This window comes from Macrobrachium nipponense, chromosome 42, assembly GCF_015104395.2.
Source record: "Macrobrachium nipponense isolate FS-2020 chromosome 42, ASM1510439v2, whole genome shotgun sequence".
Lineage (NCBI taxonomy): Eukaryota > Metazoa > Arthropoda > Malacostraca > Decapoda > Palaemonidae > Macrobrachium > Macrobrachium nipponense.
In genome coordinates, this window is record NC_061103.1 from 29,621,082 (window position 1) to 29,640,064 (window position 18,983).

Consider the following 18,983-nt stretch of genomic DNA (forward strand, 5'->3'; position numbering starts at 1 on the left):
CAAACAAAACATGAGAAATTGGTCAAACCGATGACTGAGAACACGCAATATCAGACTGTGTAAAACTTGCTACAGGCACATTATTATCTCAATAAAAATTTCTACAACCATATTTTATTAATCCTCTGTATGCTAACACTTCAAACTAGGTGGTGATGACAGCAGAATGGGCATACTATGGAGCGAAGATCAACGTTTACCAAAACAATCCTTTGGCGAAAGCATTAAACATGGTTCATAGTGAAAAGGAGGTAGAAATTGGATGGCACAGAACCCCATCACCCAGAGAACCAACCCGGTTCGCTGGGAGGGCAGTCCTAGGCTCGAGCTACATACAGGCACGGGAGAGGGCACCAAAACCTTACCTCTACAAGGGGAACGTGAAAATGAACATTCACTTTGGGGGACTTAAATTCAGTCAAACCTTCAGCAGATTCTAAAATAAGGTTTACATCCTGTTTAAGTTTCTTGATACACTTTCCCTGAACTGAAAGGGCAGCACAAGTTGGAGCGCATTTTCTCTTTAGCTCACCCCTTTCAGTTCAGGGGAGCGCAAGTGGGAGCTAAAGAGGAAATGTCAGAACAACATATTAGCATTTGACCTAGCATAAGAAAAACCACTGGCTGATTAGGGCTAACTACAGATGAAGGCTCACCAAGAAGGGGAGAAAAGGAAGCTTATGCCGGACCTAATTAATTGCTCCCGCAATCTATCTGCTTACCTTTTTTTGCTATATCTGATACTTTATGCATAAGATCCTTAGGCTAATCCATGCATTCCTCACACACTGTACCCTTGTAGTTGGTACAAACATTATGCTGATCTACCTCAAATTCAGGCATCCTGTTTACACAGTAATCATTCCTACATAACCTGATATTAGTAGATCTGCTTCCAGTGGAAGATATCCTTGGAACGTTAAAATTACAGTGCCGTGACAGGAGAAAACAGCCAAAATTCACAAATTACCAACAATCAACTACACCTAATGGCAGCAAGGAGAATTCTGACATGAGCTAAAACATTCGAAACAACACACCTGGTGGAGAACAGGTGAACTACACAGTCATCCAGGCCACCATTAAATTTTGTTTGTTTGAAGTGCCGACTCGTCCAACTGGCGTGAGATTTAGCTAACTTTTACAGTAGGTAAGAAAATTATCATTATTTGGCACAAATCTCACCTACTGTTAAAGGGATGTGACTACCACATCGAATGAGGATGGTGGGTAAGTGGGGGCAGAGAAACTATGTTCAGCCAAGCAAACTATAAGTTTTTTAATGAGAGGAAATAAAAAAGGTTCTCTACATTCCTGCCTTTTGTGTGATCCTTACTGGCAAGTATGTTGTCAGATGTTGGAACCACAACAGGTTGTTGTTTTAGGTTCCCAAAATTCAATAGCAGGATTTCCTAACAACTAACGATAGGATAGAAAGTAAGGTTGATATCATATTTGGTTCAGGAGTGTCACCGCTGCAACAATAGGACTAGGGCTTTACACCTCACGTTATATTTAAAAACTCATAAATATGACAGTTTTTCATAGCTAACAAACTTGAGGCCTTAACAATAGGATAATCTTGCAACAGCTGGAAACTGGTTAAAAACAATCAAAGACTGTAAAGCAAGGAATCTGTGGCATCTGGCTACTCATACATACTTATAAGAGGTGGAAGCTGGTCACTGACCAGGCATAGCACCCTGTGACACACCAGTCTTTCTCCCAACCCAGGAAAAGAGAGGTGGCTAGAGGAGGGCACTAAACATGAAGACCTCAAGTTTGTCAGCCATGCAAAATGCAAATAGATTAAAAAATTTGTCATTTGTTCATATATGGAACAAACCTTTGGTCTTAACAATAGGATAGACTTATACTAGGGTTAGGGTAGTACAAGTACTACCCTAACCCAGCTGGGGTTTGATTAACCCCTCCTAGAAGAAAGAGTTCTTAAGGGGGTCCAAGCCTCTGAGAGAATAGACAACTGGATATCTAAAAACTCAGTCATCTGGGTTGAATCACAATGATATATGACCAGATAAAGAAAACTGCTTGTTCAAGCAACAAACCATGCAAGCCACAGAGGTTTGTCACCGCTCCTCACTGCCCTCGCCAGAGATGAGTACTTGCTACTGAATAGCAATTTGGCTATTACACAATCACTACCAGCACAACCACTGTACTCACCTGTGTCAGGCCAGTTCCAGCATATGATGTGTCTATTCTTCAACCCGCCCGTAGGAAGAAGAAAGGAAAAAAGAGAAAGAAAGAGGCAGCCAACTCACTCATTCTCTCTTCCACAGATCATCTTAAGTAAAATACAACTGTCTTGCCAGGGGCACTGGGTGAATTACACAAGTTGTTGGGCAGCCACCAATGGACCCAAGGAGTAGTGTCCAAAGACCTGTGGGCAACGTCCTTTAAGTAAAAGGAAGTGAATTTGAATTGATATAGCTAAGAACTAGCGCTCAAAATTATATGAACAGACAGGTTCTCCTTCAATCCCAGAGAGGAACTTATACCTCTGTCATATGCACTAGCCTGCACAGACTCAGCAACAGAACTAGTATGTGAGGAGTACTAAGCCTGTTTAATTGTCACGCGTAACCAGAATGAAATCGTATTCTTGGACACTTCCCTTCTGGACTGCCCTGTGCTAACTATGGCACCTAGTTCTTAGTTGACGATTTGAATTTTGGCCTAGCCTAACTCCTTTCTTTCTCTATAAAAAATGAATAATCTACCCACCTGTACGCTTTCTCCAACTCCAGTACACTCCAGAAATCACCTTAAAACACCAGCACCACAAGACTTACGACCCAAAAAAACAACTCCTACCAGACAGAGAGCTCTCCCTACCAACCACACACCACCAACACGTGCTTTCTACTGCCCCGTGTTATTGTTTACATCCCGGCCGACGCCGCCGCCATCTTGTCTATGACGTCACAGCCTATGACGTCACAACACAACTTAAATACATCAACAGACACCTTCTAGAATCTACCACATGTTGTCTATATATAGGACACCCACCATATTTCAACAATGCATAAAATACCCATAACAATTATACAATATATAATCACACTTATCTATACCCATAACAATTATACAATATAGTAATCACACTTATCTCTTTCTCCCTCCCCTCCGCTGACTGTTTCCTAACCTAGTATTCCCCTCTTAATTTCCTTCGTCCTCCAACTCTTTACCCTCTACATAATTTCTAATACATTCCCCTGAAACTCCTGCTTTAGTTAATACATCAGCCACTTGCTCCTTTCCTTTTATCCATCTCACCTCCTTTATTTTTTCCCCGGATTCAATGGTTTCCCTTATTGCAGCAATATCTATTTTTAATCTCTTGCTACTTACACCAGTTCTCGAAAAAATTTGATGGCGGTCATTAGTGTTTTACTATCAGTGTTAACCAAGGCTTCTAAATTTCTCCCTCCTACTACCTCTTCCCACAAATGCTTGAAATATATCAATCCTTCTACAGCTTCCCCAACACTCAGGGCTTCAGCCTCAATGGTGGATTTTGCCACTCTCCTGGATTTCCTAGACTTCCACCATATGGGACTTCTCCTCTTCCCATCTGTCAAAGAAATAATATAACCCAGTTGAGTATGGCCATCTTCTATGTTTCCAAATGAAGCGTCTGCATAGGCTTCCCAATAAACCCTTTCTTCTTCCATCTCACTTATTGTAACTTCGCCCATCATGCTCTTAGTTTTTCTCACAATTTTAATAAGTTTCTTCATATCCTGAGTTGTTCTTCTTTAAATGCTTTACTTAATTCGCTAATATCATATGATATTTCTGGCATCGTGTGTAGTGATACCCAATTCAGCTGTCCTACCACTGATCTGTACTCTGTTAACTCTTTTTGTTCTAGACTCCGATTACCCGATATCTTCTAGCCTCGTTCTCTTAGGAATTTATCTACGCCACTGATTTAAGGGAAAAATCTATCTCCTTCGCTCTTATTACTATATATACTTGAAAACCTTTTACTCTCTTGTTCTCCTTATGGAATTTATATACTGCCACGATTAAGGGAAAATCTATTCTCCTTCTGCTCTATTACTACTCCTATATACTTGAACCTTTTACTCTCTTGTTCTCCTACTTGCAATTTCCCTTTCAATCTCCCAATCGTTTCCTTTAAGAATCCTTCAGTTCCTCCGTAGCAAAAAATCATCTACGTGTGTACACAAAATGCTTCCAATTTATTGTTCTTTTTCCAAAAGAATATATTAGGTTCTAGTCTACTTCTCTCACCTTGAAGCTCCTTCACTACTTTCACCACTTTACAATACCATGCTTTTGCTGCATCCTTGAGCCCATAGACTGTTTTCTTCAACTTCCATAATCCCCTCCAAACCATCTTCCCTTGGTGGCTTCAAGTACACTTCTCTTTGTATCTCGTCACCTTGTAAATATGCAGTTTTGACATCCAATGTATAACAATTCCAATTTTTCACCTTTATATGGTTAGACAGAATTTTAAAATTTCAGCATTGCATGTGGGAGCATCCTTTTCCCACTCAGCCCATTTCTTCTTCAAACCCTCTAGCTACCAATCTTGCTTTACAATATCCTTTCCCCCTTTTATCTTTTCAGTTACTATCCATCTTGTAGATATAGCTTTTTGTCCAACATCATTTACCTCCTCATATACCTGGTTATCTCTCCAACTTAGAAGTTCTTTTTCTTTAGCTTCCATTATCTTCTATTTCAAATCCCAGCAACACCTCCTCTTCATCTTCAATTTTTTCTACCTGACTATAATCCCTCAAGTTAACCCACCCTTTGGTCAACCTGGACTGTGAGTCTCGTATATTGTACGAATCAGCCCATGCTTGGCTTGATCTTTTTCTGCAAGACCTAAAATAGTCCATTCTTCTACTTGTCATGTATCATTGTTTATAGCCCTAACTCTATTTCCCTTTTTGAATTTTGGTATCTCTTCCATTAACTCGCTTTCTATTGACCCACTTTGCCCGTTATCTTCCACTGTTTCCTCTATCACCTCTCTTTCTATAGTCTCGTTCTGTGTCCGGCACTCCTGATCCCTCATACCCATTATCTCTCCTTCCAGCCAATCTACTTTCCCTTCATTTGGGCCATCTGCCTACCTTTCACCCTTTCCAACCCCATGGGATTTATCTATTCTAGCCGATATCTCTTCTGTATCTGGTGATCGTCGTTGAATCCTTGTCACATGTATCCTAGCTACTTCTCTTAAAGAATCCCCATGTTTGACTATTATTGTTTTCCCCGATACTCCCCCACTTAACCTGCGGCAGGTCCTCTCCATTCATTTTCATTTTCCCTCTTATAGAATACCTCATCTCCTACCATGCTTCTTCAAATTTATGTTCTCTGATGTTTTTGTTTAGCGCTATTCTTATTTTATTACAGGACTCATTTTTTATAAATGCTTCTCTGGCCTTGTGCATTGCATTCAGTGTGTCCCTTACCATACCCTCTTCCATCCCTTTTTCGCTGGCTGCAGGACTAGAACTTTCTTCTCCTATTAGGTTAGGCAGTGAAGGGTTTTTCCAATACTAATTGGTTGGGGAGAAGGAACCACCTCCATTATTCATTAAACAGTTCCTAGCACTCCATACCCATTTCAAAGCTAGGGACCAATCTACTTCCTCTTCCTCCATCATCTTCCTTACACTTCCACCCTTGATCATGCCTACGGTCTTTCACATATCCGTTGCTCCACGGAGATTCTGATGCTGTGGCTAATACTTTTAATATTCCATTTTTCTGCCATCCTCCTTACTTTTTCATTTTGAATTCTCCCCCATTATCTGACAATATTTTGGAGGTGCTCCAAATATAGCAAAACCAGCACTCAAAAAGTATCTTTATTATAGTTTCTGGTTTCTTATCTTTTATCCAACAGGCCTGACAATATCTCGTTGCCAAATATCCACTATTACCAAGAACTTTCTCTCTTCTATCTCTCCCACATCCATCGCTACGACTTTCATTGAACGTTTTACTCCAAGAAAAGCCTACTACCGGTTTGGCGGGGTTTCTTTTGTATTTTTTACAAACCTCACAATTTTTAATCAGTTCCGTTAGTAACTTTCTTATTTCCTCTTTTTCTTTTTCGATTAACCCATTACTCCATTGTGCTTCCTCTGTTAGCTTCCATATTTTATCTCCACTTCCATGACCAAACTGTAAATGTAATTTCTTCATTGTGTTCTTAATTTCCCTCGGATTCTTTCCCTTCCAACCCTCCAGTAATAATCTTCTACCTTCATCCTCCTTAAGGCACTCTTAAATGGGACCCTGTTCGTATTCTCTTAACTCTACTTTAATTCCCCCTAATACTTCTACTATGACACAATTTTTCTTTCAAATTAGGGTCATACCCTTTTACTCATGGTTTGCTTACCTATCAGCCAGGGTATATCACCTTGCAGAATTCCGTCTTCAAATAAAACTTTCTGTTTTTTAGTATCACAGGTATTTCTATTATTCCTCTGGACTTATAAGATGTCTCACCAAAATTAAACACTTTATTAGACTCTGTCCTAGTGTCCCCTCATTCTCCTCAACTCTTCCTGACTCAAATCCATGACAATACGTGCTAGTCAAACAATTCCCCGCAAACTGTTGATTTACACCCTGTGTCCAAAATTGCATCAACCACCTCCCATGATGCTTCCACTATTTTATTAACTTCTCCTACATAAACCTATTCTTCTTCTTGTCCCATTTTCTGTTTTTACCTTATTTTCTTCTAGTCTTGTTTCAGTTTTCTTCCTATTATGAAAATTCTGAGGACAATCCCTAGCCCAATGCCATTCTGAGCTGCATATTGCACATACTGTTACCTTCCCTTCTTGGTTTATAGGATTTCTACCACCCCTTCCTCGGTTCCATCTTCCCGATATCTTGGTGCCCTCCCTCTCCCAGAACTGGCATTGCCTTCTGACGAACCCCACCATTCCCGTTCCTCTTTAGTCCTAATCCCCAAATATCTTTTCATTGTTTGCGACACTGTTCCGTACTCTAGCTTTTCTTGCCCACAAGCCGATAATACCATTTGTTTTTGATTTTCCGTGAGATTTGCTTGCTCTATTACATTGATACCCCTTGACTTTTCGCCTTCAGCGCGCCTTTCCCCATTGCTCTTTCACACTCAGATGCTGCCTTCTCGTATCTAATTAAATAGTCCGCCATATTTTCACTAGATTTCTCTTCTTATTAGAAGGTATCTTTTTATTCTACCGTAATTCTCCATTACCGAGTCTTTTAGATAGGCTTTATCTAGTTTCTCTAGGATTAAACTTTGGACCCTCTGTACCAGTAAGTTTATCTTTATCTAATGCTTCCACTAGCTCTCGGGCTTTCCCTTTTAGCTCATTCTCATTTCTATCGCCGGGTATTTTGTATCTTCTCCATACAACAATAGCCAATCTTCGGCTTGACTTTTCCATTCTTTGTATTCTTCTTGTATCCCGCTAAACCTAGGTACACTTCCCATTCTCCATCTAGTAGTCTCCCTTTGTTCACTGTCGGATCCAGGCATCTTTGATCAACCACGCTCTGCTACCAGTTTGAATTTTGGCCTAGCCTAACTCCTTTCTTTCTCTATAAAAATGAATAATCTACCCACCTGTACGCTTTCTCCAACTCCAGTACACTCCAGAAATCACCTTAAAACACCAGCACCACAAGACTTACCGACCCAAAAAACAACTCCTACCAGACAGAGAGCTCTCCCCTACCAACCACACACCACCAACACGTGCTTTCTACTGCCCCGTGTTATTGTTTACATCCGGCCGACGCCGCCACGCCATCTTGTCTATGACGTCACAGCCTATGACGTCACAACACAACTTAAATACATCAACAGACACCTTCTAGAATCTACCACATGTTGTCTATATATAGGACACCCACCATATTTCAACAATGCATAAAATACCCATAACAATTATACAATATAATAAATCACACTTATCTATACCCATAACAATTATACAATATATAATCAGACGAGTCTCTTTAGATAGCATCACAGTACTCTTGACAGGACAAAGCAAGAGCTCCTGTGGATCGTTGTCCACAAAGACATTCAGTGAGGAAGTAGAATACGAGGCAAATCTTTCATCATGCACCAAGAGATTCTGGGTCTTAGCCATGAATTTTGGGATAAATTCCAAGGCCACAGACCCCCAAATCCTGGTGTGGTAGTGTGGGTTTGTTTTAGTAAGGCAATAGGTGGGGGTATTTGGAAAAATAATTTATTTGGTTATATTAATATTGATTTAATTATCGATTTATTTTTAAAGTAAATTATTTTTTTTTACTGAATCGTTAGTTTACTGTCTTAATATGATATTGTTAAACTACAATAAAGTTTTGTACATACTTACCTGGCAGATATATACTTAGCTATAGTCTCCGACGTTCCCGACAGAATTTCAAATCTCGCGGCACACACGACAGGTAGGTCAGGTGGTCTACCTACCCGCCGCTGGTGGCGTATGTACGAACCACTCCCGTAAGCTTGTCAGATTTTCTCTTCCACCTGTCTCCTGAGGGGAGGCTGGGTGGGCCATTAATCGTATATATCTGCCAGGTAAGTATGTACAAAACTTTGTATTTTAGTTTAACAATATTCATTTTTGTACATGAACTTCCCTGACAGATATATACTTAGCTGATTGGCACCCTTGGTGGAGGGTAAGAGACAGCTCAATAATACAGGTAAGACTGGGAAACAACTAATGTTGTAGGATATAAAAACCTTGGTTCTCACCTTTTCAGGATGAAGACTTCATAGATACTATCTCTGAGTCTGCATTGCCTGGAGAGCTACAGCTAGGACGTGACCTGGATGCTGAAAGACTCTCGGATCTACCACTGGGATATGTGATCCCCTATTGTGGTAGAATCCAAGTCGGATGCTGTTAGAGGGACCTTGTCCGCTTACCTAACAGATCCTTACCACTACCTCTGCAAGGAGCCAAAACCCACCAGACCACCTAACCAAAATACAAAGGGTTAATATTACGACAAAAAGAGGTGCCTCCTGCAACCTCTTTCAGACAACCAAAAAAACAACAATATAAAATATAGGGTAACATATAAAAAATTACACAGGATAAGTTTCAGCTCCCTGCCCCAGCACCGAATCCGCCGATACGAAAGACCAAGGCGAAGCAGTTTATCATATGTGATTTTACATCACGTAGGTAGTGGTTTGCGAAAACCGATTGGCATCTCCAAAAGTCGCCTCCATCAAGTTCCGCACAGACATATTTTTTCTGAATGCAAGCGAAGTTGCGATGGCTCACCTCGTGAGCGTTCACTTTCAGTAGTCTAAACTGATCTTCCTTACAGGCAACATGTGCCTCTGTAATAAGGCTTCTCAGAAAAAAGGAAAGAGCATTCTTCGACATGGCCGAGTGGGGTCCTTTACGGAGCACCAAAGTACATCTTGATTAGCCTTAAGTTGTTCCTTCCTCTTAAGGAAAATACTTCATAATTCTCATAGGGCAAAGAGTTCTTTCAGGCTCTTCCCCTACTAGAAAATATAAAACTACGAACTTCAAAGCTCCTGGGCCAAGGGCGTGATGGGTTTTCATTCTTTGCAAGGAAACTTGGAAGAAACGAACATACCATAGAATCTTCCTTAAACCCTACATTGCCCTCAATAGCTTGGAGCTCACTCACTCTTTTAGCGTAGCTAGGGCCAAAAGGAAGATAGCCTTCTTCGTCAAGTCCTTGAAAGAGGCTAAGCCAGGAGGTTCGAATCTAGACGATCCAAGGAATTGTAGGACTACGTCTAGATTCCAGTTCGTACTACATGAGGACGCTTAATGGTTTCAAATGATCTAATAAGATCATGCAGGTCCTTATCATCGGATATATTTAAGCCTCTATGCCGAAATACCGCCGCAACATACTGCGGTATCCCTTAATAGTTGACACAACCGATGACATTCTTCTTTGAGGAAAATAAGGAAATCCGCAATTTGGGTCACAGAGGTACTGGAAGAGGAAATGTTCTTCCTCTTGCACCAACGTCTGAAGACATCCCCACTTTGACTGGTATACACGCAAGGTGGAAGGTCTCCTCGCTCTTGCTATTGCTTTAGCAGCTGCTGCTGAAAAGCCTTTCGCTCTGACCAAACTTGGACAGTCTGAAACCAGTCAGACTGAGAGCGAGGAGATTTTTGTGGTACCTGTCGAAGTGGGGTTGTCTGAGTAGATCGCTCCTTAGCGGGCGCGATCTTGGAGGTCCACCAACCATTCCAGTACCTCTGTGAACCATTCTTGGGCCGGCCAAAACCAGGAGCGATTAAGGTCATTCTCGTTGAATCGGACTCTACGAACTTCTTGATAGTTAGCCCCAGGATCTTGAAGGGGGGAAACGCGTAGACGTCGAGTCCGTTCCAGTCTAGAAGAAGAGCATCTATTGCTCACTGCCTCTGGATCCGATATCGGAGAGCAGTAAGGATCCAGCCTCTTGTTCTTTGTTTGACGTGGCAAAGAGGTCATGTGTGGCCTGCCCCATAACTTCCACAGGCTCTGGCATACATCCAGATGAAGGGTCCACTCTGTGGGTAAGGACCCTGATCTTTCCTGCTGAGGAGATCTGCTCTTACATTCCTTTCTCCCTGCACGAACCTGGTGAGAAGCTTGATTCCTCTTTCTTCTGCCCACAGAAGAAGGTCTCTTGCTGTCTCGTACAGGAGAAGGAATGCGTCCCCCCCTGTTTCCTGATGTATGCCAGAGCTGTAGTGTTGTCCGCGTTGACCTGCACTAACCGATCTTCTGACTTTGGGCTCGAAAGCCTTCAGAGCCAACCACACAGCCATCAACTCCTTTCTGTTGATGTGCCAGCTACCTGGTCCCCCACCCAGGTACCTGACACTTCGTTGGTTCCCAGAGTTGCACCCCACCCCATGTCCGACGCGTCGGAGAACAACACCAGGTTGGGGGTCTGTGATTGAAGAGACAGTCCCTTCGCAAAGAGGTTGGGATCTGTCCCACCATAAGAGATGTTTCTTGATGTCCTGGGATATAACGACAGGGAGAACGTCAAATCCTGAGAACGACGACTCCAATTCCGATGAAGAAAGAATTGGAGCGGTCTCAGGTGCAACCTTCCTAGGGAAACGAATTGCTCCAGAGAGGAGAGTCCCCACCCCAGCATACTCATCCACTCCCTCACTGTGCATACTTCTTTCCCTAAGAAGGTTGTTACTCTCTCGAATCCTCGGGCTATCCTTTCCTGCGAGGGAAAAGCCCGAAAACTCAGAGAGTTCATCTGTATCCCGAGATACACACACTCTTGCTCGGGAATTAGTGATGACTTCTTGAAATTGACGAGAAGTCCCAAAGCCTTCGTCAATTCTAAAGTTACTTGTAAGTCCTTCAAACAACGATCTTCTGAATTGGCCCTTATTAGCCAATCGTCGAGGGTACATGGATATCCTCACCCCTTTCAAATGAAGCCATTGAGCCACATTCCTCAAAATCCCCGTGAACACTTGATGGGGGCCGTCGCGAGGCCGAAACCACAAGAGCCCTGAACTGAAAAAATTTTCCCCCCCATCATGAATCTGAGAAACTTCCTCGAGGAAGGATGGATCGGTACGTGGAAGGAAGCGTCCTGAAAATCCAAGGAAACCATCCAGTCCCCTGGACGAAGCGCTGCCAGCACTGATGAAGGCGTTTCCATCGTGAACTTCTTCTTTTCTACGAAGAAGTTCAGGGCGCTTACATCCAACACCGGTCTCCATCCCCCTGAGGACTTCGGAACTAGGAAAAGGCGGTTGTAGAAGCCCGATGAATGATGGTCTGTCACTAGTTCGATAGCCCCCTTCTCCAGCATCTGATCTACTGCTAGATGGAGAGCTTGATTCATGATGGGGTCTCTGTACCTGGCCGTCAGTTCCCTTGGGATGGTCGTCAAGGGAGGTCTTTCGACGAAAGGGTGATTGATGGTTAAACCTCTCCTCAAATAGAAAGGGCGGTCCAAGGCTCCGCCCCACCGTTTTTTGGGCCCAGACTTTGATGCAAAACTCTAAGAGTCTGGCGCCCACCGTTGTTTGAAGGACTTGCAAGTTATTTGGGGGCTTTAACAGACTTGGCGAAAGTCTTACCCCTTCTTGAAGGTCTACGACCTCTAAACGTAGAGGTTCTTGATGAAGATGCACCTCGAAAGGGTTTTCTCGAACACTTGCCTTTTCCTTCTTAGCCTTGGTAGGGAAGGAAGGGCGAGGTTTCTTGCCGACAGTGCCAAAAGGTCCTGGGTGGCTTTGGCCGGAAAGTGACCTCGAAATGTCCTGCACTCGATGTTTCGGGAACAACTGAGTAGACAGAGGAGCAAACAGCAAAAACAAAGAAGACCTCTGAGCATGGGGAGACCGACTCAGTAAGAAGGAACGTAAACCGACCTCTTCTTCACGATGCCGGCCCCATAAAGGGAGGCGATTTCACTCCGCTCCGTCTCTTACTGACTTGTCCATACAAGACAAAACACACATAAGATCATCTGGTGAAATTGACTCTGGCACTTCAATTTTCTTGGCTAGGACTCCCACGACCAATCAAGGAAGTTAAATACTTCTAGCACTCTAAACATACCTTTGAGCAAATGATCCAATTCGTTCATTGCCCAAGTCGTCTTAGCAGTTTTAGTTAGTTCATTCTCCTTGTCGAATCTACCAGTGCGAAAAATCCGAATCAGCCGAAGACGGTAGACCCAATCCTAAAGGCTCTCCTGTTTCGTACCAGAAACCAGCGCGTCCTGATAACTTCGAAGGAGGAAAAGCGAACATCGTTTTCCCCGCTTCTTCTTTGGAAGCCATCCAGGAACCAAAACTCCTCAGTGCCTTCTTCATAGAAACAAGAGTTGGCTTCATCCTCACACAAGAAGAACTCTTCGACTGTCTTCGCCGTTGAAAAAAGTGAGTGGGAGGAGAGGAGGAGCCGTAGGCGTAAGGGAATCCCCAAAAACTTGTAAAAGTAGCTCTGTAAGCTTCTTGTAAGAAGAGACAGCAGCAGAAGTGTTCGGTTCCTCATCCGAACCTTCTAGGACGTCTTGTCGAGGCGCGCGCCGAAAGATCCTTAGGTGACGAAGGGATCCTAGCAGGAGTTGAGCGAGAGGTTGGAGAACGCCCTCTCTTAGAAGAGTTCACATCCACTGGAGAACGATGAGAAGATCTGGGAAGTATACGATGAGACTCCTCTTCGAGGGTATACGGAATCTCAGCCGAAGGAGAGGTAGGGCTCCTACTCCGAGAATTCTCGGAAACATCCGCAGGGCGCTTACGAGGAGGCGAGCGCCTACTATACTCTATGCACCTATCCTGGGGCGAGCGGCTGCCAGGAGAAGAGCGCCTATCGAGAGCAGAGCGCTTGCGCGGCTCTCCATACCTGTCCAGTTGCGTACGATCAACGGAAGTTCGACTGGAAGGCGAAATGCGCCTACTAGGAGAAGGCTGCTTGCGAGACTCTTGACGTCTAACAAGAGGGTAACATTCAGGAGAAGGGCGCTTCAAAACTAACGAGCGCCTACTTGGAGAAGGGCGCTTCCGGGATTCCTGGTGCCTACCAAGAGACAAACGGTCAGGAGAAGTGCGCCTAGAAGCGGGAGAGCGCCTACACGGAGAAGGGCGCTTGAAAGACTCTTGTTGTCTGCCCTTAGGAGAATAAATCAGGAGTATGACGCCTTAAAAGAGACGAGCGCCTACTAGGAGAGCTATGTGCAGTAGGCTCTTGGCGCCTACCTTGCGGGGAGCGGCTAACAGTAGGCCGTCTATCATGCACACGACTCCTACCAGACTCTAGATGCCTGTCAGAGAGAAGTCACGATCCGATACTCGAGGAGAGTGACATCTGGAAGAAGAACGCCTACTTGTATAAGGGCGCCTTCTCTAATCTTGAGGGCTGCTGAGGAGAAGTTCCTCGCGCGAGTTGAAGAAATCGCGTTGATGAGCAGGTGCAGTGCGCTTACCGGAAGCGGGAATCCAATACTGGAGAAAAAACTTCTTTCTCCATAGAGCGTCCTACCGATGTTTGGCGCCTTGAAATTGAAAGAGAGCCAGGCGAGCGAGGGCGCTCACGCGAGAGTGAGGGCGCTCCCTGCGAGCGGAGGGTCGCTCACGCGAGACCCCCACCTTCATACGAAACCTCCCCATATGAAGGAGAACGATCCTCTGAAGAGCGGCGCCTAGATCTCTTGATCGGAAGAGAAACGTCCTTCTTCCTACGTGATCTAACTGCTAGAGAGTCTGCTAGCGCCGTGATCTGAGCTTGAAGTCCCGCGAGTACTCTCGTAGGAGAAATCTTCTAATTCTTCCTCGGAAGCAGGCGCCGAGCGCGGAGCGCGAGAAGAAGAACGATCACAGGATTTCTTGTGTTTCTTCGCCTCCACCGACGATTCTTCCGGGAAAACCTCCGACTAGAAGCCAAAGGACTGCAGGGAGCCTTCCAAGCCCTCTTCAACGGGCGCGACGCATCCGGGAGTTCCAACCTCTCTTCGGATAGGGAGACGACCAAGAGAAGCATTGGCGTAGGAGCTCCTTCTTGTAGCGATCCGAGGCAGCCTGGGAGCGTACTTCAGGATCTGCCGAGGGGACGCCTGACCGGTGGGGGCTCTCCCTAGCCCTCCTGCGCTTTCACTTTTGTTTCTTTTCGACTTTCCTACTCCACTGGAACTGGGGAGTCTGGAAGAGGTCCTAGGCCTAGAGGCACTAAGGAGCCGGTCAGACGCACCCTCCACAACACTGGGACACTGCACTGATTCACTAACACTCTCCTTACCTTCCAACTGACGAATCTTCTGATCCACAGAAACGATTCTTGGCTTTCAGAGCTGCCGCCTCCGAAGGCGAATCCTCCGGCTTCGGTGCGGGGAGCCGGGCTGCAACTTGGGAAGAAGGTTCTAATTCTACGTTAGTACTAGGTTATCCACATCCAACTCACTCATTCTAGATCTGCTAGAACTTCTAGAGGAAGCCTTACGCACTCTATCACGTTCCAACTTCCTAACATAAGAAGAGAGAGCTTATATTCTTCTTCATCAATCCTTACATTCACTACAAGGGTTAGCAACGCACAATCATTCCCCTGCATTTCATGCAAACCGTGTGGGGGTCTACCGCAGCTTTTCGGCAACCTCACCTTACATCCTTCATTCACGCAAACCCAAACAACACCGAAGTTTTAAACTACCGATTCTAGATCAGACATCGTAAAGAAAATCAAACTCAAATCAAACCGGTCCAACAACAATCAGCGTATGCCAAGCCAAACAAAGCGAATACGTCACCAAAAGAAGTCCAAATTAACTCCAGGCAAGCGAGAATCGAAAAACTATCGAGAGGAACCGCAACAGTTGTTATCGTTCCCTGCGACAGAGAAAAATCTGACAAGCTTACGGGGAGTGGTTCGTACATCCGCCACCCAGCGGCGGGTAAGGTAGAGACCACCTGACCTACTGTCGCGTGTGCCGCGAGATTTGAAATTCGTCGGGAACGTCGAGACTATAGCTAAGTATATATCTGTCAGGAAGTTCAATGTACCAAATTTTTTTTTTTACTTATTCATTATCTGTGTGAAACTTCTCCTTCCTTGTATGGATGTTTTGCCCTACAGTGGAGTTAGTTTTTTAAAATTAACCATCTGAAGCAGTGCCTAGTGGGCAAGGGTATTGAAGAGAAGTGTGGGGGGGTATTAAGCATACCAAAAGAGAACAGAAGCAAGAAAAGAAAAAATGTGGATAAATTTGAATATTATTTGCAATTTTGAGAAAACTTATAAAAGTTGTAGTGATGATGTCTTTATTGAAGTTCTGGGGAAGTGGTAGTTGGTAAAACCACATGTCTCTTGTTTCCCTCTTGTTGGATTAAAGACCTTAATAATATATATATATATATATATATAATATATATATATATATATATATATATATATATATATATATATATATATATCTATATATATATATATATATATATATATATATGTATATATATATATTTCATTATTGATTATTGTTATATCCTTTCCTACTGCTTTGCAGATAGAGGGTAATTCTTTTATATAAAATTTCATTTTGAGTTTCAGTTGAGATATACTTATTTTGGTTGAAGACCGTCAGTTGTAAAGGGCAAAGCAAAATATACAAGTTGATTTTTGTAGATGAAGTAGCTGTGGAAAATTGAAGTGTGCTTGGGTGGTGTGCAAGTGGTATATTTTTCTTGGAAATTCCTTATTTTCCAAGAAAATAAGAATTTCATTGTATTTCATGTATATATACTGATTTTATTTTTACTTGTTCTGAGTTTTGGCAGCCCTGTGTTGTAAAGGGACCAAAATCCCATTGGTAGTGGTGGTAGTAATAGAATAAATTGGTACTAAGGCAAATTTGTATGAATAGCCTTACATTTTTCTACTTGAAACCATCAGCCTGTCATATGACTTAAGCCGTGAAGATCCCCCACCCTTTTGAAGAAGCCAAGGCCAACACGAAAAACTGTCTTTAGAGTCGGATCCCAGTTTGATTACCAATGTAGGGGCACGAATGGAGGCTTGAGTTCTCTTGGTGAACGGGACTGTACAAAACACCTGAACAACAAGGAGATTTCCCAGAATGAAGAGATGTCTACACCTTTCAGGCACAAAACCAAGCCCAAGACCATTCTGTCGCCTCTTGACAGCTGAAACGGAAAGACCTTTCTCAACCCTGAGTTAGATCAGAAAATCCGCTCTCCGCTGAACAGACGCTCCGAGTGGAGAGAAACCCTGCCAACAACACCAATCACAGTAGACTGACCATTTCCCCTGGTAAACTGGACCACTCTCTTTGAAGAGTGGGAGGAGTGTGAGGGAGTGCCTGCACGCTCTCTGCTAACCTTCCTGTGCTATCAGCCGGGGCCTGGGTCCATAGACTGGGGACCCTTACTGGCCCGGTAAGGTGAGTTACCAGGAACGAGGCCAGTGCACCCAATGTCCGGAGAACCCTGGGCAGCGGTTGTTCCTGTGCACTCAGCAACGGGAGCTAAAGAACTCGAGGAACTGTAGCAAGGAACCCAGTAACCCTCTCTGTGGGAGAGGGCTGTTGCTGGAAGCTCTATAGACTTCTTGCTGGCGGGTGTGGCAAACTTCCTCTGCATGCTAGTTTTGGAAGAAGGGGAGGAGGTGACAGCACTTGATGATGATGTCTTCCTTCTCCTCCTCTTTGACTTCTTGCTGTGGTTGGCTTCAGACAGCAGAGTGCGGGGGAGGACATCACCAAGCGATGACGTTGACAGCAAAACCTGGGGGTAGATTACCGAAGGAATGTGTGGTAATGCTGCATCTATAGTGGTTGCCCTTGAACTGGTGGATACCATACCTGGGTAAAGCGTCATGGTTATGGAAGAAGCAGTAACAAGAAGGCCTTATACACCCTTCAAGTGATGAATTGTGACCAGACACACTCAGCTCACCCAGAAACCAAGGAAGGGCCACAACTCCTTAAGTGCCTGGTGCTCCACAGCACCTGCAACAAAAATCAGGTTAGGCGAGTCAGTCTCCTCTCATCCCAATCAAGCAAAGATGCTGGAGAGGACTCAGGGAAATTGCTCCCTTTGAAGTGGTAATAATAGATGAAAAATCTGGCCAAGGACAAGAAGGGACCATAGAGGCCAGACCCGACACTCCAAACAAGGACTGGAGGATCAACCTTAATTGACGAGAGAAACTGATTACAAGGTTTCTCTTTCCCGAGCCAGAGCCTAAGGGTTATCAGTTTCCTTTTAGGAGCAGGCAGTTATAAATCAGGGTTTGCATACTTTATCATTCACAACAAATATAAAGGGCAGCAGATGTCTTCATGGCAGTCCAGACCAACGAGTGGGTGGGGCTTCCCCCTTACATCATTAGCTAATGACCTAGTCCAAAAGTTAAATGGCCGTTCCAGCTAGTGAAATCATTGTTAAGACCTAAAGGTTTGTATTTTGTAAGAACAAGTTGTGTGTACTATATTCTAATTTATGGTCCTGGGGCTATTCCATTTTTCATCCACCCAAGGCTCCTTGTAACTTCTTCATATTCTATTAGTTCTTCTCTTGCCAACATCTGTTCATACACTTTCCAAACATTAAGAAAATGTTTAAATACTGCCTCAATCATTCAGGTGTCTCCCATTCAATCTTAATTTATCCGTTTTCATAATTGATAAACTTAACTGTTCTTATTTTATTTATCCTTAGCTTCTTCCAGCAGTTTTCACAAACTACTTGTTATTATACATGTATTTATAAAATGCATGTATAATAACATTGGACCAAAAACTAAGCAGATGTACTACTGGAAAACATATTAATAAATAATACCAAATCCAACCTTCAGAAATATTGTAGAAAGCACAAGTGACATTCCTACCTGTTTGAGACGAAACACTTCTAAGTTTCGGACATGATAAACACTGCGTGCTGTCTCCCCAGAATAAGGAGACTTTTCAAAATGTCCTTTTAAATAATCTGGGCCTTTGTAAATGCCCGAGAGGCCTCCTATACGCAGTCCTCCAAATCTGACAACACCAGCATAACCCATGTAGTATATATTAGGTGCTACCCATCCACCATAAGGTAACTCTTGAAGGTAATTAGAGGCTTCATGATTGCCCCCAATAAATATAGTTAGGACAGGGGCTTGCTTTTCTCCAGAGTGGTACCTGGAAAGAAAAGTTAATTTTAAAATATCAATCATTATTAACATCACATAATTCATGAAATCACAACATATAATGAAAAAAAAAATGCTGGCAAATAGTGGGAAAAAAATGCTGGTAAGTTGCTACAAAAAATACTTGTAATAAAGCAACTAAACTTATTCTCCAGTATGGCTAATGTTAAGTTTACAGAAAGACTGTCAAGTGGATAGGTCAACGGTGACAGTAATTATCAATATCACTATGTATATTACTACATAGA

General features: G+C 43.5%; 1 protein-coding gene across 2 annotated transcripts in view; it reads right to left on the reverse strand.

Moving 5' to 3' along the window:
• LOC135213033 (lariat debranching enzyme A-like) overlaps positions 1-18,983 on the reverse strand; it is a gene marked incomplete at its 3' end in the record, with an annotated part of 57,981 nt that overhangs the window by 11,481 nt on the left and 27,517 nt on the right. For both annotated transcript variants that reach the window (XM_064246845.1, XM_064246844.1), the window contains 1 exon segment: positions 18,433-18,724. In XM_064246845.1, coding sequence (XP_064102915.1) covers positions 18,433-18,724 — 292 coding nt within the window.